Source organism: Chionomys nivalis, chromosome 7 (genome assembly GCF_950005125.1).
Source record: "Chionomys nivalis chromosome 7, mChiNiv1.1, whole genome shotgun sequence".
In the NCBI taxonomy this organism is placed as follows: domain Eukaryota; kingdom Metazoa; phylum Chordata; class Mammalia; order Rodentia; family Cricetidae; genus Chionomys; species Chionomys nivalis.
The window spans coordinates 97,553,760-97,570,577 of record NC_080092.1 but is presented as its reverse complement, the minus strand read 5'-3'; the positions used below and the strand labels follow the sequence as shown (position 1 = coordinate 97,570,577).

The 16,818-nt window shown below is 52.9% G+C and overlaps 2 protein-coding genes across 3 annotated transcripts in view; one reads left to right on the top strand and one right to left on the bottom strand.

Moving 5' to 3' along the window:
• Septin9 (septin 9) overlaps positions 1 to 16,818 on the bottom strand; it is a 160,741-nt gene that overhangs the window by 124,299 nt on the left and 19,624 nt on the right. The window contains exon 2 of one of the 2 annotated variants that reach the window (XM_057773856.1): positions 16,104 to 16,160. In XM_057773856.1, coding sequence (XP_057629839.1) covers positions 16,104 to 16,160 — 57 coding nt within the window. Of the gene's footprint in view, positions 1 to 2,758; positions 3,159 to 16,103; positions 16,161 to 16,818 lie in introns of those variants that run through there. The other variant, XM_057773858.1, reaches the window with a different exon arrangement.
• Positions 8,885 to 9,471, top strand: LOC130876973 (interferon-induced transmembrane protein 2-like). Its single transcript, XM_057773861.1, has one exon. It carries the CDS (start codon positions 8,933 to 8,935, stop codon positions 9,365 to 9,367), a length of 435 nt encoding a protein of 144 aa, XP_057629844.1. The 5' UTR covers positions 8,885 to 8,932; the 3' UTR covers positions 9,368 to 9,471.

Genomic DNA, 16,818 nt, shown 5'->3' with positions numbered 1-16,818 from the left:
CTGGGCCAGTTTCACAAGGCAGGAGAAGGAAGAGAAGAAAAGGGAAGGACAGGGCAGAGCTAAGGATGCTGACTCTGGCCCTGAGCCTCTTCCCTGAAGCTGGGCAAGTCCCATGACCCTAACCAGGGCAAGGCCACACCCTCTGCCACACCTCCTGGACAGCAGTCCTGGACACACTTCAGACACCAGCCCTTGGGGCGCCAGCCTGGTCTCCATCTGTTTGGACATAACAAGTGTACCCCTAGTCCACCAACTCCAGAGTGCAGGCGAGGATGGACCCGCTCCCACACCATCTGACACCAAGACAGAATGGCAAGACTCAGCACACCCAGCTGGAAGGGGAGTCACCCAAATGCACACCGAGCACCCAGAACGGGGAGGGGCTCAATCTCACCCTGGAGATCGGGAAACTGAGGCCAAACCTCACAGTGATCTGCAGGAGGCCGCCCAGCAGGGACTGGGGTTATAGCCAGGACTACACCTGACCCCGCTTAATTGGCCAGGGTGAGGAACAGGCTCTCTGGAGGAGTGGCGGGGATTTTCCTCTTTACTCCTAGTCTGGCTATACACAACTGAGTTTTGGAAAATCACATCCAAATGAGGTGCTTTTTTTTTTTTTTTTTTTTAAATCTCCTAAAGTGCCAGTTGAGCCTAGGATGGGGGCCTGCGCCTGCGTATTAGATACTCAGGAGGTTAAAGCAGGACAACCATGGATTCGAGATCAGCCTGGGGCACACAGCAAGACTATGCCTCAAAATGAAAAAGAAATGTAAGTGACTGGGAGCACAGAAGTTGTAGAGCACGTGCCCGTAGTGGTCACAGTGCTGAGCGCCGTTCCCAATTCCCCCAAACAGGGAGGGAGGAAGGACTGACCTTCGGCCCTGGCCCATCCTCACAGAAGGTCCCACCTGGGCATGTAGTCATTGGCAGTGCTTGCCTGGCATGCACAGTGCCCTGGTTCCATTCCCAGTGGCATGTAAACCTGGTGTGGTAAATTTGCCATCCCAGCCCCCCAGTACCCCAGCACCCCAGCACCCCAGCACCCCAGTGATAGAGGCTTCGGAAAGATCAGGAATTCAGTGCCACCCAGGGCTACACAGGGAATCTGAGGCCAGGCCCCTTCCTCAAAGCAAACGAAAGGAGAAGGTCCCACTCTGGTCTGGTGCTGCTCTGTCCTTGGCTGAGGGCACTGGCAATGACTGGGTGGTGAGGGCCAGGATGCACGGCTCTCAAAGGTTGCTTTGTCCGGTGTATAAAAAGCTCTGGTCAGCCTGTGAGGCAGGGAGCCGCTTCCCCTTTATGCGAGGCTCTCAAATACCCTGCTGTCACCCACCTGGGTTGGGTCTTGCAATCCACAGAAGGAGGATTGGGCTGGGGGAGGGAGGTGTGGCTCAGTGGCCTCGTGTTCCAGAGAACCCACACCCCAGCATAGCGACACAAAAAAAGTGCAGGCCCCAGACAGCCAGACACTAAAACAACTGTCATTTACCAGCTGGTGACAGAGGAGGTGTAGGGCCAGGCTACCTGAGGGGGACGCAGCACCACCTGTCCAGGGCCTCAGAAGTTGCTGGCGTTCTCTGCCATGTCACCCCTACAAACTGGCATAAGAAACTTTAGCTCTGTGCCCATCACCTCCAGCTGGTCACGATGCCAAGCCCAACACAGGCAGGTTTCCCCTCCCATGTCTTTTGTTGTGCCCATCAGGGTCACCGCCATCAGCCAGGCACCAGGTGGCTGCCTCTTAGTGAATGCCGGCCAGCTTGACATGGCATCAGAAATCACAGGATTGGACTCGGTGGGGTCAGGCCATCCCTCCGAGGAGCCCCCTGAGATGGGCCTTTCTTCCTTCTACCTGACGTCTAAGAGACCCCTGTCTCTGCGCGTACACACAGAAGCAACCAATAGCCCAAGGCCAATGACACTTTTGGGTGGGGCTTTAGCCTCACCACGACCACAGGACACCAGTCTAGAGTAAGGGTCACATCCCTAGAATTCCCCACCCACACTATCCCGCGGCCTGTGACTCAGATGGTGCCCAAGGCAGAGGAGGCAGTAATGACCTTAGACGTGGATGGTCCCAGCAGGAACTGGCAGCTTAACCTGGGAACAACTTGACTAGGATGGCTAAGGAAAGGGAGACCCCGTTCTCTTCCTTGAACTGTTTACACTGCTGGATCTCTACCGGATCCTGCTGGATCTATACCGAATCCAAGGGGACTGCAAAAGTGCACGGCCACATGTGCACTCACGAGTGTGCCCTGGGGCCACATGCACGCACACACACACACACCGAGGGTGCACACATGTGCGTACACCTCCTCCAAGCACTGGGAGCCACCACCCTCTATAATCAACTGCCCAAGAGGCCCAGCAAGGCTATTTCAGGAGAAGACCAAGGCCAGATGATGGGCAAGCAAGCCAGGCTGCCTTGGCCCTGATGCAGAGCTCATCCCCACCACCCACCCTTCCTGAGTCTCTAAATTCACAGTGGTCACAGACGTAAAAGCAGCATACCGGAAAATGAAAGAGAAATAGCAGAGCAGAGGAACCCAGTTTAAATAAAAGCCAGACTCGGCAGGGCTTAGTGGGAAGCGGCATTCCAGCTCACCAACGAGGAATAGTCAGCAGATAAAGGAAATATTTCTGTAAAAGTAAGTGAACTTGACCCTGGGTGCTCACTTCCCGAATCACCGGTGAAGCCACAGCTCAGCGTGGGTCAGGTTCAGGGATAGGGGGCCATGGGACACGGAGGGCCTACCTGTGATGCGATCTCTCTCCATTCCTACGGATGTATTTACAGCAGGCAGACGGGATGCCGGTGTCCCCTGCGCGGAGGGGTCCTCCTCCCCTTTCTCACCGTGTCACCCTCCCTCTCTCTCCTCCTCCTCTTCCTCCAAAAACACTCTTTGTCTGGTCTAATTTCTTCAATCTGTTGCAATCACGAACAGATCCAAATTACCACATTTCCATGTGGTGGTCATATGTCTCTGCTCCGAACTGAAGTAGCATTGTCTCTGCCACACAGGGGAGAATAGGAACACGAAGGGAGAAACTGAAAAACGGAAGGGGGCTCTATGGGATCCTGGGGCGTCCCTGGGTCCTCTCCCTGAGCGCGGGACCAGCTGCCTGGCCTTCAGTGTGGTGGCCTCAGCCGTCCAGCGTGCAGCTTCCGGCAGCGCCTCCTCTCTCCGCCCCCTCCAGCCCCCGCCGCTGGAGTCTGGCTGTTCCCTTTTAATATCCACTTGGAGATGCCTAACTTAGGCTCTTGGAAACCAACTCGTAGAGTCAAATTCCTGGCCACTTCCAAAGGCTTTCATTTTCCTCCCGTCCAGCGATGCTGTGATTTTCTTGGGTTTTAAACGTTTAAAAAGCCTATTTCCTGCCTGCCTGCCTCACCTCACTCTGCAGGGCCAGATCTCAACCCCGCCACAGGCAAACTATCTGGGTAGGCGGTGGTCACCTCCCAGACCGAAGGACAGGGAGAAGGTTCCAGATACCTGCCCAAGACAATCCCTGAGAAGGTCCCCTTGTCCTGTGAGCCTGCAGCATCAGAGGGACAGGCTGCCCCCACCCAACGCTCCCAAGAGGCTGAGCTGGCTGGAGGCTTTCCTGGAAGATTCCCACCCCATACACATGAGTCAGTCAGTCTCAGCAGTCCCTAGGGAGGGAACACGTCCTCCGGCTGCGATTTCCCCAGACTCAGCGGCTCTCTGAGAACATGGCTGGCCCCAGGGCTCAGCTCTATTTCCTGGTGGCCACCTGGTCCAGGGGCTGCTCACCTGGTAGGGGTAGGAGGAGCCGTCGGCACCTGCTCAGAGCCCTGGCTGGGTTGATGGACTTAGCAGTACCAATAGGAGGGTTTAGGGGAAGGACCCCAGGGTATAGGACATCCTTGTATCAAAAGACCATTCAAACCTGGTGGCAAGCGGGGGCTTTGCTGCCCAATCTCTACTTAAAGAAAATGTATTTGTGTCAGGGTTTCTGTAAAAACGGTATCTCTTTATTGACTGGGGTTTTTGTTGGTATTTTGAACCAGGGATTGGAACACTAAGCAAATCAGGCTGGCCTTGAACTTGTGGAGATCGTCATGGTTTTCATCCAGAGCACCAGGACTACGGGCATGTGTCATCCCGGCTCACTCAGACTTATAGTCTCTCTTGAAAAAGAGAGGGCACATGGTGAGCCTGGGAAAGCACTCATGCCTGGCCACTGGGTGCTCACTAGCCCAAACATCACAGCCTTCAGATAAGCCATCCACTGTCCACTGTGCTTGGGTTCCCAAGGCCAGCATCCTCCATCCCACAGCTAAAGCACCCCCAAGCCCAAGATGCCCCCGCAGGCCCGTCCTCTCCCTGTCTGGGGCAGGACCCCAAATGCCCTTCCCTAGACAGTAAGGCATCTTCCTGTGGGAGTAATTTCTAGCCTCCTGGGAGACATCAAGCGAAATGTCCCTGCCAGGGAGCATGGAGTGGAGCCTCAAAGGGCAGTCTGCACCGTGAGAGAGCTGGGAACGGTCTTGGTGGAAAGAGGCTGGGGCACTGGAAGAGTTGACCAATGGTCCCCTAAGAATTCACATCCTAGAACCCATGACTGAGGCCTTGTTAGGAATGGGGCTTCCGATGAAGACTTTGTCCTGAATCACTCAGGTGTCCCAAAGGCAACAGCATATGTGTCTCTCTAAAGGGGACATCTGAGGCTGGCGATGTGGCTAAGTTGGAAGAATGCTTGCTTCATAGACACAAAGCCTTAGGCTCCACTCCCAGCATCACAGAAACCAGGTGCTTTAGTGGACACCTATAATCCCGGCACTGGGAAGATGGAGGCAGGAGGATCAGGAGTTCAAGGTCAGTTTGGTTATATATACAAGTTTGGTCAGCCTGGGCTACGTGAGGGGGGCCAACGAGATGGCTCCTTGTGGGAAAGGTATTTGCCACCCACGCCTGACCTCTGATCTTCATACATGTTCCGCAGCACTCAACTCCCAAGCACACAATAAATGGAAATAATTTAAAAAAAAAAAAAAACTTCTTAGAAAGAGGAAGAATTCAACAGAGAAGTTCTTTTTTGTGCAGTGGACAGTGGTTAAAACAGAAACTCACAGTTGGTTGAATTAACAGAGTAAAAGTCGCTCAGCTGCAAACAGACATTTATATCCCACACCCTCCCCAAGGCTTAGGGACCAGGGGGAGAGGTGAGAAGGCAGGCGGTAAGAGCCGGAGGTCAGAGAGGATGGATCCGAACCGTGTCTCCCGGACACAACAGCACATTGAACTTACAGCAGCTGTAGTTGTCTGCATAAGACCTTCTAGAGGTCAAGCCGGCGTGTCCCTAATTGGGGAGCGAAGGCAGTTGATGGGTGGAGTCGGTTTTTCTAAAGGGCGTGGCACCTGGTAAGCCAACCCTGTGCCGGTAGATGGTCACACACACACACACACACACACACACACACACACACACACACGGAGGTAGGTGGGTGGGGTGGGAGGTCCTTCTGTATATGTGCTGCTTTCATTGGTTAATGAGTGAAGCCACTTTGGCCTACGGCAGGACAGAATAGAGTAAGGCAGGAATTCCAAAGAGATAGAGGAAGAAAGAAGGCGGAGTCAGGGAGATGCCATGGAGCCACCAAAGGAGAAAGACACACCCCTATATAGTTTTTGTGTTATTATTTGGGTCTTGGCAGCCAGGAAATGAACAGCAGCCTCTGCCTACAGGTGGGCAATGAAAACTGGAGTTGAATTATTTAATGAAAAAGAGTGAACACAAGAAGTTGGGAGGGCAGGGAGGTGGGGCTATGTCTGGGAGGAGCTAAAGGGAAGGAATTTGTATTTTTCCCAGCATAATATTTTTATTAATTATTTGGGAGTTTCATACTATTCACCCCATCACACTCACTTCCCCTTCTTCCCGGACCCAGCCTCCCACCTGTGCCCCCCAAAAATAAACAAAAAAAACCCAAAATACCAAGTCTAATTTGTGTTGCCCATATACTCACTGGAGCATGGTCAAACTCCCAGTGGGGAGACCCTTAAAAAAACCAAGTCCTTTCTCAACCCCACCCCCCCACCCCCACCAGAAGCTGGCAACTTAGTAGCTACACATCAGTCTCTTCATCACAGTTTTTAAGGGACTCTCTTCAATAACTTCCTGTCCAGTTGCTTCTTGGGGGGAGGTATTAAAATGAGAGAGAGTTTGCCACACAAAGGAAAGGAAGCAAAGACAGATCCAGGGGAGTTGAAGACGTGACTGCAGGTTGGAATGATGTGGCCAAAAGCCAAGGGACACTTGGAGCCCCACACAGGTGGCGGAGGAAGGCAAGGGGCTCCCTAGAAGCCTCCAGAGGGTAGAGCACTGCACAGCCACAGTGATGCTAAGCACACTGGTAGCCCCAGGGCTGTGAGAAAATACATTTGTATTGCTTTACCCCACCAGTTAGTTGTGGTAACTTGTTTTGGCAACTGGGGAGCACAAGGCAGGTGCCCTCTGCAGACCGGCTGAGCGCATCAGCCATTCACTGAGCCCTAACGACCATTTCCATCTCAAATAGTCAGACAGCAGGAGGAGGAAAGACATGGTGGGCTGGGTTTTTTTTTCCTTCTCTCCTCACCCCACCCCAGGAGGAAAGAACTTTTTTGAAATAGTGTCTTAGATAGCCCAGGCTAGCCTCTAGCATGTAGCATGAAGCAGAGTTTGTCTCTGAACATCGTGGGTTTTTTGGTTTTGTTTGTTTAGATTTAGATTTCTCTCTTTATGTGTTTGAGTGTTTTGTCTAGATGTACATATATGTACCATGTCCGTGCCTTGTGCCCAAGCAGACCGGAAGAGGGTGTTGGGTCCCTGGAACTGGAGTTCTGGATGGTTGGGAGCCATTATGTGGATATTGGGAATTGAACCAGGGTCCTCTGCAAGAGCAACAATGGCTCTTTAACTGCTGAGCCTTTGCTCCGGGACCCCCCCTCCCCAACTCTGACCTGCGGGTCCCTGTCCCCCTAACCCAAGTGGGTACCACCGGGGTCTGGGTTTATTATCTCTTTCTTGACTTTGACAACAGACTCCTTGATGGTTTTTCTGCTTATAAACACGATGTCTAATCATTCTCTCACAGTAAGCACAAAAAAATAGGAAGAGGAAATCGTTTCTTCCACATGAGACTCCCCAGGCCCCACTCCTAGGGCAGCAGAAAACCAGGATTTGAGAGGCCGTGAGCACCAGTGGCCCAGGACAGCAAGTGGGCCCAGGTTGGGGCTGGTGCCTCCTGTAGATGCCAGGCCGTCCACACCCCCGGCTTCATGCTGTGGTCTCTGCAGTCGCTGTGCCCCTCATCTTTTGAGGACCTAGTTTGTTTCCCCGCCATGCCTAAAAATCTAAGCGCTCTGGCCCTATGAGGGGAGTAATTTGAAACCAAAACCCCGGCAGCGCCGATGGCTCAGGCGGAACCTGCATTAGTCATAGGCAGAGGCTGTGACGAGAAAGGGTGAGAGGCAGGGCAAGCCCCGGCTACAAGAGATCCACTGCCCACAGTGTGTGTAGATTTTAGGGGCAACTCAACAGCCACTCATAGCCCTCCCGCTCCATGGTAACACAAGGAACTGTGGCGCTTACCCTCAGGAAATGCGGTAGCGCGTGAGGACTACCTTAGTCTCAACAGGTTTTCCAGTGAGGGCAAGGCTCGCTCTTCTGTGGAGGCAGGACCCGCAGCACACAGCTCTGGAGCGTCTGCCTATGCCAGCCCAAAGACCCAGCTCTCACCCCCAGTCTCTCTGAAGTTAGGTCAATACATCTCCAGGCCCTTCCGGTCCCCAGGTCAGCGTCCTGGCCCCCACCAAGCACTGACCCACACCCATGACCCGGCTGCCCTGGCCACACCACGCTGTGATGTCATTCACAATTCTACGACCCTGTCCAAGTTGCAGGCGAGCTCACTGGGCACAAACCCACCTGAAGGAGCAGCTGGGGACTCAGGCATTATCATCTCTGTCAGGAAGCCTTCCAGGCTTGCTTCTTCCCCTCTGTCCTACCCCATAACACGACTTGGCTCTCCCAGACAACTCTGTCCCTGGAACTTTCATGATGTGACTTCTCCTAAGTGGACCTTCAGGCCCCTGAATTAAAGTGTCAACTCCTATGGAGCCAAAGGAAAGGGTACAGGTGACTTCAGGGAGCAACCAGGAACTGGGACCTTAAACCACGAGGATTTTCTCAGACTACATCCGACAGCATGCCCAGCTAAGATGCCAACATGCCATCCTAGCTCCTCGGACCCCTTCTGGGGGGCACAGATCTGCATACCCAACACTGGGGGGAGGGCAAAAAAAAGTACTAGGTGATCAGGCAGCCCAAGTTACTGTTGGTAACCTGGAGACCCCAGGGGAACAGGAAAGGAAGGACCGTCACATGGCTGTGACCAGTCACATGACTGTGACCACATGACAGGGCTCAGGGAAAAGGGGCTGTGAAGGGCTCTGGGCTCTTGGTGTGCTCCAGGGAGGGGAGAGGTCCTGCGTGGAGGGAGGTACAGAGCCCAGCAGAAAGGATACTGTACCTCTCTAGGCTGGTTCCTGCCACTTGCCTCGTACCCTCCCTCAGGGCAGGGACTCAAGAGCACTCAAACTCAAGTTAGGAGGCCCTATAAATGCCACATAAACAAATGACATTTGGTGACCTGGCGTGATAGCTCAGGCAATAAAACACTTGTCTTCCAAGCACGAGGACCTGAGTTTGATTCCCGTCACCCATGTAAAAAGGCCAGGCATAGTGGTTCACACCTCATCCCTGTGCTGGGGAGGCAGAGACAGGAGGGTCCTCAGGGCTCACTGGCCAGCCCAGGTTAACATAGTCCAGGACAATGAAAGAGCCTGTCTTAAAAAGAAAAAGGGAGGGGTAGCTGCAGCCATCCTCTCCTGCAGACGGGGAGATTGTTCGAGTCAGTACCATGAGCCATAATTCCCAAGCCTTCTTGAGCACCAATGCCGGACTTCCCCCAAGCTATGAGACAATCAAAGAGGAGTATGGGGTAACTGAGCTGGGGGAACCCCACAGCTCAGCTGTGGTGAGAACCACCGTGATCAACATGCCCAGAGAGGTCTCTGTGCCTGACCATGTGGTCTGGTCCCTGTTCAATGCACTCTTCTTGAACGTCTGTTGCCTGGGTTTCATTGCCTATGCCTACTCTGTGAAGTCCAGGGACAGGAAGATGGTGGGTGATATGATTGGAGCCCAAGCCTACGCCTCCACTGCCAAGTGCCTGAATATCAGCTCCCTGATCTTCAGCATCCTAATGGTTATTATCTGCATCATTATTGTCTCCACCACCTCTGTGGCTGTCTTTCAAGCCTTTTCACAGAGAATGCCGCATTCTGGATTCTAGTCCTGCCCCGCGCGCCACAGTCCACAGCTGCCCGTCCCGTGACCCTTCCTTTACCCTACGCGTAGGCAAATGTTACCTTCCTGCATCTGTCCACAGTGGATTCAATAAAGCACACATGACGACAAAAAAAAAAAAAAGAAAAAAAAAAGAAAAAGGGAAAAGTAGTGGGTATCCAGTAAACGACAGCCAAGCTTGCTATCTGGCCCTACACATACAAGCAGACATGTGCACGCACACACACACGTACACCTACAAACATGCACACACATGCATACACGTACTCACACACATGCATGCATGTACACGTGCACGCCCTCACACACGTCCACATACATGCATGCATGTGCAAGCCCATATACACGCCCACATGTGCATGTGTGAGCACACACATACACATACACAGAGAGTTTCCTATGTCAAGTGTATTGGCACACCCTTGTAATCTCAGCCCTTAGGAGGCAGAGGCAGGAGGATTACAGTAAGTTCTAGCCCCACTTGCTTTATATAGTGAGCTTTAGATCAGCCAGGACTACATAGCTAGGGTCTATGCAAAAATAATAATCAACATATAAAATACTTTCATTTCCAGTCAGGTCCCTGAATTAGAGACAAAGGCATCCAGGCTGCCGCCTTGGAGCCGGCCCGACTATCCTGCTACCGTACCTGCCAACAGAGTGGGCAGCCGGAAGAGGCCCTGGCTGGGCTGCTGCAGCTTCCCCAGGAAGCTGCTTCCAGTCTGGGGCCATAGCATTCCTATCTAGAAGCTTCTCTCAGCTTTTTATTGCACCTCAAGATCCGCCTTCCTAAGTAAATACTGGCCAGCTCTGTGCAGGGGTGCAGTGGGGTGGGGTGGGGTTGGGGCCTCTGGCAGGATTTACAGGCCATGCCACCTGAACTTGCCACATTGGCACCCTTCCAAGTCAGTGTGGAGGACGACCAAGAAGAGGGAGAAGCAGCCCAGATCCAAATGGCCCATATTTCTCACTAAAGGTCCTCACGCTCAGTCACCAAAGCCCCCACCCCACCCCACCACCAGCTGCATTCAGACCAGAGTGGGAACTGAAGCGGAAAGAGGTGTGGGGGTACAGCACAGGGGTCTCCCACTTCCCACGGGGAGCCGGCCTTCTGCTTGCTCAGTAGGCACCCCATAAATATTTGCTGGATAAACAATGAATTTGAGAATGCACCACACAGCCAGTCCAAACCAGCTCCTCCCAAAAGGACTGCAAGGTTGAAGATGTGCTCCATCTGCCTTGCTTGGCATGGGAGACACGGGTGGTCTGGAAGCGATCCTGAGGAGCGGTACTCCCCCAAGAAGTTCCATGAACTGAAATCTTAATAGTAAGCATGGTGCCACTTGCCTATACTCCCAGCACTCAGGAGGCTGAGGCAGGAGGATCTCGGGTTTGAAGGCAACCTGCATTACATGATAAGGTCCTGTCCAAAACAAATAAAAACAACCAAACAAACATTTGAAAAATGTAAGTTCATTGGGGACTGGGGAGAGAGCTCAGTGTTGAGGAGTACTTGCTGCCCGCGCAGAGGACACAGGTTTGCTTCCCAGCACGTACATTGGGGCTCATAATGATCAATCATTCCAGCTTCAGACGGTCAGCGCCCACTCGGACCTCCAAGGACACTGCATGCATGTGATGTAATGACACACAAAGCTTACACACATAAATTAATTTTTAAAACAGTCCTGGGCTGGACAGACGACTCAGCAGTTAAAGGTGCATACTGTTTGCCTGCCATGGTGGCGCACACCAGAAACCCTCTGTTTCCTCCTGCTCCTCCCTTGGCCTTCTGCCCTAGGAGACACATGGCTACTTCTTGGCCAAAGTAAAAGAAGTCTACTACTTCTGTTTTAAACTGGCTCTTTTGGCTAGTCCCACTCGCTTCTGTGAAGTCCGAGTCAATATCGCCAGCCATGTGCCCCTTGCATAGGGGACAGAATGGCCATGGGCTTCTCCTAACTAAACATAACAGGCAAGGCCAGCCAGTGTTGCTCAGGATCCTACTTGGAACCAGCAGGACATGGAAGCCGTTTTCCAGAGAAAGCTCCTGCAGAGGGGAAGAGAGCAGGCTAGTCCAGGCAGAAGTGACTATCCAGAGAAGAAGGGGCGCTGGGGGCGTGGCAGGGAGAGCTGAAGAGGGGTGCGCAGGACAAGTCGAGGATGCATCGACTCTGTGCTGAATCCGAAGACAAGAGGGGTGGAATCGGGTCATGTGTGTACACACATGTGTGGGGGCGTGTGCACACACACACGGCGGGGGTGTAGCCTGCTCCCTGGCACAGATGTGGTACTTGGTACCATGAACTCAGCTATGCACAGCCTGCAAGAGGAAGAACAAACAGACTAAACAGGTCTGAGGAGACAGTGGAGATAGGGACGTGGCCCAAAACATGGTCGGCTCACCTAGGGTCTAGAGCCGGCCTTGGGTTCCTGTCCTGACTTCCTTCTGTGACGGACTAGAATCTGTGAGGTAAAATAAACCCTTTCCTCCCCAAGCTGCTTTTAGCCACGGCGTTTTAACACAGAAATAGAACAGGCGGTGATGCTGAGGCATTGAAGAAAAGCGGGCATGGGGAACCACTGGGTCGGGGCAGAAGGGATGAACCAGGGGTGCCCACAGGCCCTCTGCAACCTCTCCTCCACCAGCCCCCTTCATGTGGCACACGTGTTAACATGGCCTGGCACAGGGTCACGGCTGTCAATGCTCACACCCACAGTAGCTCCCCACCCCACCCAAGACAGCAGGACACACAGCCCTGAGAAACAACAGGACACGTAGGACGGGGCCCCTCCTAGGGGTGGCAGCAGTTGACAATTAGTTACAAACAAGAGTGCCTGGGAGCAAGGTGGCTTCCCTAAAGAGGGGTGTGTAAGGGGTGTGTAAGGGATCAAAGGGAGCCTGGGGCACCAACCAAGGGAGGCAGAGCACAGCTGTTGGGGGGGCCTTTCCCATCTTTCACATCTGTCTCGCCACACGGCATGTCAGGGAGAGACCCTTTCACAGGAGGGACATCTGTCCAGGACAGACAGGAAGGTGTCGGAGTGCTACGTGATTCCGTGTCGCAAATCCACAAATGGGGGCACTTCACACACTGGAACTCGCGTCTCTCACGGCTTTGAAGCCAGAAGTCCAAAATCAGAGTGCAGGCAAGCCACGTTTCCTGAAGGGCAGCGAGGAGAGCTGTCCCTGGCCACTTCTCAGGCCATCTTACGACTGGAGTACTCTAGTCCCTATGCCTGGCTTCACCTTCCTGTGGCTTCTCCTCCAGTCCCTGGACTTGGTAGTTTGGGATGACCTTATCTCAAAGTAATTGGCCGATGACGTCCGCAAAGACAAGCATCTTAGAGATGAGTCGACCGATGGCGGGATCAGACACAAAGCCACAGACCTCAGAGGTACTGGAAGGCAGAAGCAGGCTCCCAGCACACACCAGATGGCACGGAAGGCTCCAGGGATTTGGGGCTGGAGGTAGAGAAGCCCCGAGTCAGCCCAGGAAATGCTGTGTGAGCCGTGGGAACCAGGGCAAAGGTCGATGAAGGCAGTCTGCCCAGACAGGCCGCTTGGAGCATAGGAAGGAGACAAGGGTGGGAGAACAGGCAGAAAACCACTGGGAAGAGTATTGTAGCAATGTCCAGAAGGGCAGGTGGGCATCTGTTCATCCCACCCTCTACCTAAGGGGACGTGCAGAAGAGCCTTTCCAGCAGGGTTGGTAGCAGAGAAAAGATCTATAGAAGCCCAGCAGGGCGAAGGGTAGACAAACTACCGGCTCTCAGGAGGAATCGGCGAGCCAAAGCCATGAGGGCTTCCACAGTCCAACCTAACCTCTAAAAGCTGCGACATAAGCAAACAGCCAACAATTATGTGACAGTGGTAGTATACAGGGGATATGCAATTATGTGATGCTGTTAGTATACAGGGGAGGTAGACTTTCCAGAAGCAAACCACAGATATCCCAAACCTAGGCTATATTCCGGTTCCACAGTCACCCTGGCAGGAATACAGCAAGGGGAAGATTTCCTGGAGGCTTGGGTACCCTGCAACATCTCACTGCTAGAGATGGCTGGTGGGCAACTCTGTGTTTGGGTATCTTATTCCTTATAATCTATCAATTGTTGTTTTGTTGGGGAGGGGGGTTCACATAGACCAGGCTGTCCTTGAATTCACTATGCAGATAACGATGACCTCGAACTCCTGATCCCCCAGTTTCTACCTCCCAAATGCTGGGATAACAGCCATGTACCACCACACTGAGCTGGTCTGGGATGCTTTTGAGACGGTCTCACATTGTAAGCCGGGCTAGCCTGAAAACTGTGTGGCCAGGCTAAGGCAGTTCTTCCTCTCAGACTCCCAAGCGTGGGGATTATTGGGCATGAACCACTATGGCTGTTCTTTTTTTCTTTCTTTTTTTTTCTTATTTATTTATTTATTTATTTATTTATTTATTTATTTATTTATTTATTATGTATACAATATTCTTTCTGCGTGTATGCCTGAAGGCCAGAAGAGAGCACCAGACCTCATTACTGATGGTTTTGAGCCACCATGTGGTTGCTGGTAATTGAACTCAGGACCTTTGGAAGAGCAGGCAATGCTCTTAACCGCTGAGTCATCTCTCCAGACCCTCTTTTTTTTCTTTTAATTAATGAACTTAATGTTAGTACTTCTGTCTAATATGCACAAGGCCTTAGGTCCAATTCCAAGTACCACAAAAATATAAATAAACAAACAAACAAACAAATACGGAAAGTAAGAAAATGCAAAGCTTTATTGTCACCTGAGATAAGAGACTGTAACTTGTGCCCAGACCTAAACAACTCAGAAAGAACAGAAAATGGACCCAACAGTCCCCATTTCTCCCCAGGGAAGCAAACAGAAAGTCCTGAACAGGAGACCAGCTAGGGTGTGTGACCAAGGTTAGAAAGAAGACAGAAGAAAAGGGGGGTCCCAAGTAGGGACCTGGGGTCTGGCTGAGAACCCTTCTGGGGTCACGGCAACAGGGAGGCAGGCCTTAGAGATGAGATGAGAACAGGAAGTGTGCCCCATGGGAGCCGGCAGAGGCCCTGGGGAAGACTGTGTGTGTCAGCAGGCAGACCCCATGCAAAACTAGATCACTGCTCCCAGCCTCAGGCTCCTGCAAATTATGCCTTAGGCTTCCAAGCTGAGCAAGTCCAGGCTGCCAAGTGCTGACGGCACAGAACTGGCTAGCCTGAGCCTGGGGAGGCAACAGCAGAAGGAGACCTCATGCATGCAGCCCAAGGGTACCAGCTCTACAAGACCTGAACCCCTAAATGCCGCCTATCTCCAACCCTTTGGGTCAAGGTGGCCAACAAGAAGAAGAGGGAGAAGCAGAGCCACTGCAAAGCAAGTGGCCCCAAGCACAAGGCGTGCAGACACACAGCAGTAGCAGGGCTGGCTAGTGGTTAGTGGGTCTCGTGGCTACGGTGGGCGGGGTGCCTCTTAACCGCTGAATTGCTCAGGCGGCCCAGCATCACCCTCCTCTCCCAACACCCAGACTCATTACACATGGCACTCAGCACCAGACTGGCATACCATCCACATCACACACGTACTCAACCCCAGGGCCACATTGGCACACCATCTATGTCATATACATGCTAAGCCCAGCGCCATCCCTGATGTCACCATTGCACCCTGTGAAGAGCCAGTCACCCTCGGCCAGGCCACACCCAGAAGATGGAGCTAGGAGAAGAAACACAGCCTCGGGGATGCTTAGAATTCTGGAGCCTTTGGCAGCCCCGGTTGGTCCAGAATAGTCTGTTTCCATAGCTACAAATTTATATAACAAATTATGTTGGATTTCATTGAAAGTAAATTCTGTGCAAACCAACGAGTGATACAATACACCTCAAGCCTCCATTTCAATGGCCGATGGGCGCATGTGGCTCCTGGCCACCCTCCCCACAATACAAAGCAAGATCGTCCAACCAGCGGAGTGTTCCTCTGGCAGCGGGCCCAGGTGGTGGGATGCCCTTGTCCCTGGCGGCTCCCTGCCTGGAAGGAGTCCTCCGTGGGGTTGGGACTGAAGAGCTTGGCTCTTGGGGTAGTGTTGACGACAATTTGTCACTGTGGATGTCCTTAGGTGTCTCATGATGATGTCTGCCTCCTGTCTGCAGTAACTATCTATTCTCTGCCCATGGATCTCCTCTGTTCACCCCAGCTAGCCCACAACACACTTGTGTGGATGAGAACATGACCCCAAAAGGGTATCATTTGATATGGAAGCGGGCCCCATCATCTCTGGCCACCAACAGAGTCTCCTGCACGCTTTGGAGAGGAAATTCCTTCCCAGGTGGCCCCAGGGCCCTGACAAGGGCACGTTTGTCTCCTCCCCTCCAACGGTTATTGGGGAGAAGTTTGAACACTCAGAAGCAGAAAGAACAGCACATGACACCCTCCTCCCTGTACCAACAGCTCACTGCTGGAGCTGTCCACAGACACTGAATGGGCCACAAAGACACCCTTCCACGGTTTATTCACCGCAAATAAGGTCACCCTGCTCTGCCCACTTCCTTACTTCTCTATCCTGTGCCTGGGGGCGGCTATCTGTGGTGGGCAAGCTGTGGCAGACCCTAGCCTGGCTACCTGCATAGAAACATCAAATACAGGCACCACAGCAAGAGGCTTCACCCCGCCAGGAAAGTCATACGGGGAGTCATGTCTCAAAGGCGGCCAAGACGTGTGCGTGCGAGCAGCTTACCTGAGCCCGTGGGATCCGCAAGCCTCCGTAGGCGGCCGCTGGAGGTCCGCGTGACTCCTACAGGCAGAAACAAAGAGAAAAGGTCACACAAGGCCGCCAGGCTCCGTCTCCTGGTGGGTGGCAAACACGGGCGTATCCCCACTTTTGCACCTGCCACGGGCTGCAGAACCAAATAAACCCAGACAGGTCTCCACCTGTCCCTCAGAACGATGACAGCCACCCACCTGGATGCTTCACACAACTGACACAGGACCCATTGTGCAGATCAGGGAGCTGAGTCTCAGGGTAACCTGCCTGGGGCCACAGAGCAACCAAAAGCTGGAACCATAGCGAGAGTCCATGTCTGGGTCCAGATCAAATATCCTCACAATGCGGATTGCTGATGGAGAGGGGCTAGCGCTCAACCTAGACTGACCACTTAAGGCCCATACCTGGCTGGGTGGTGGTGGCACAGCCCTTTAATCTCAACTCTTGGAAGGCAGAGGCAGATCTCTGAGTTCAAGGTCAGCCTGGTCTACAGAGTGAGTCCCAGGATGACCAGGGCAATCAGGACTATAGAGAAACATTGTCTTAAAAAAAAAAAAAAAACCTCACACCTGCTCAATCAATAGAGTTTCCCTAGACACAAGGACCGGAAGCCCCATTCATCCTCCAAGTCATCCTCCCTCAGGGCTGCATTGAGGGAAGGTGGGATGCTCTCTCTCTGCCCCAGGAG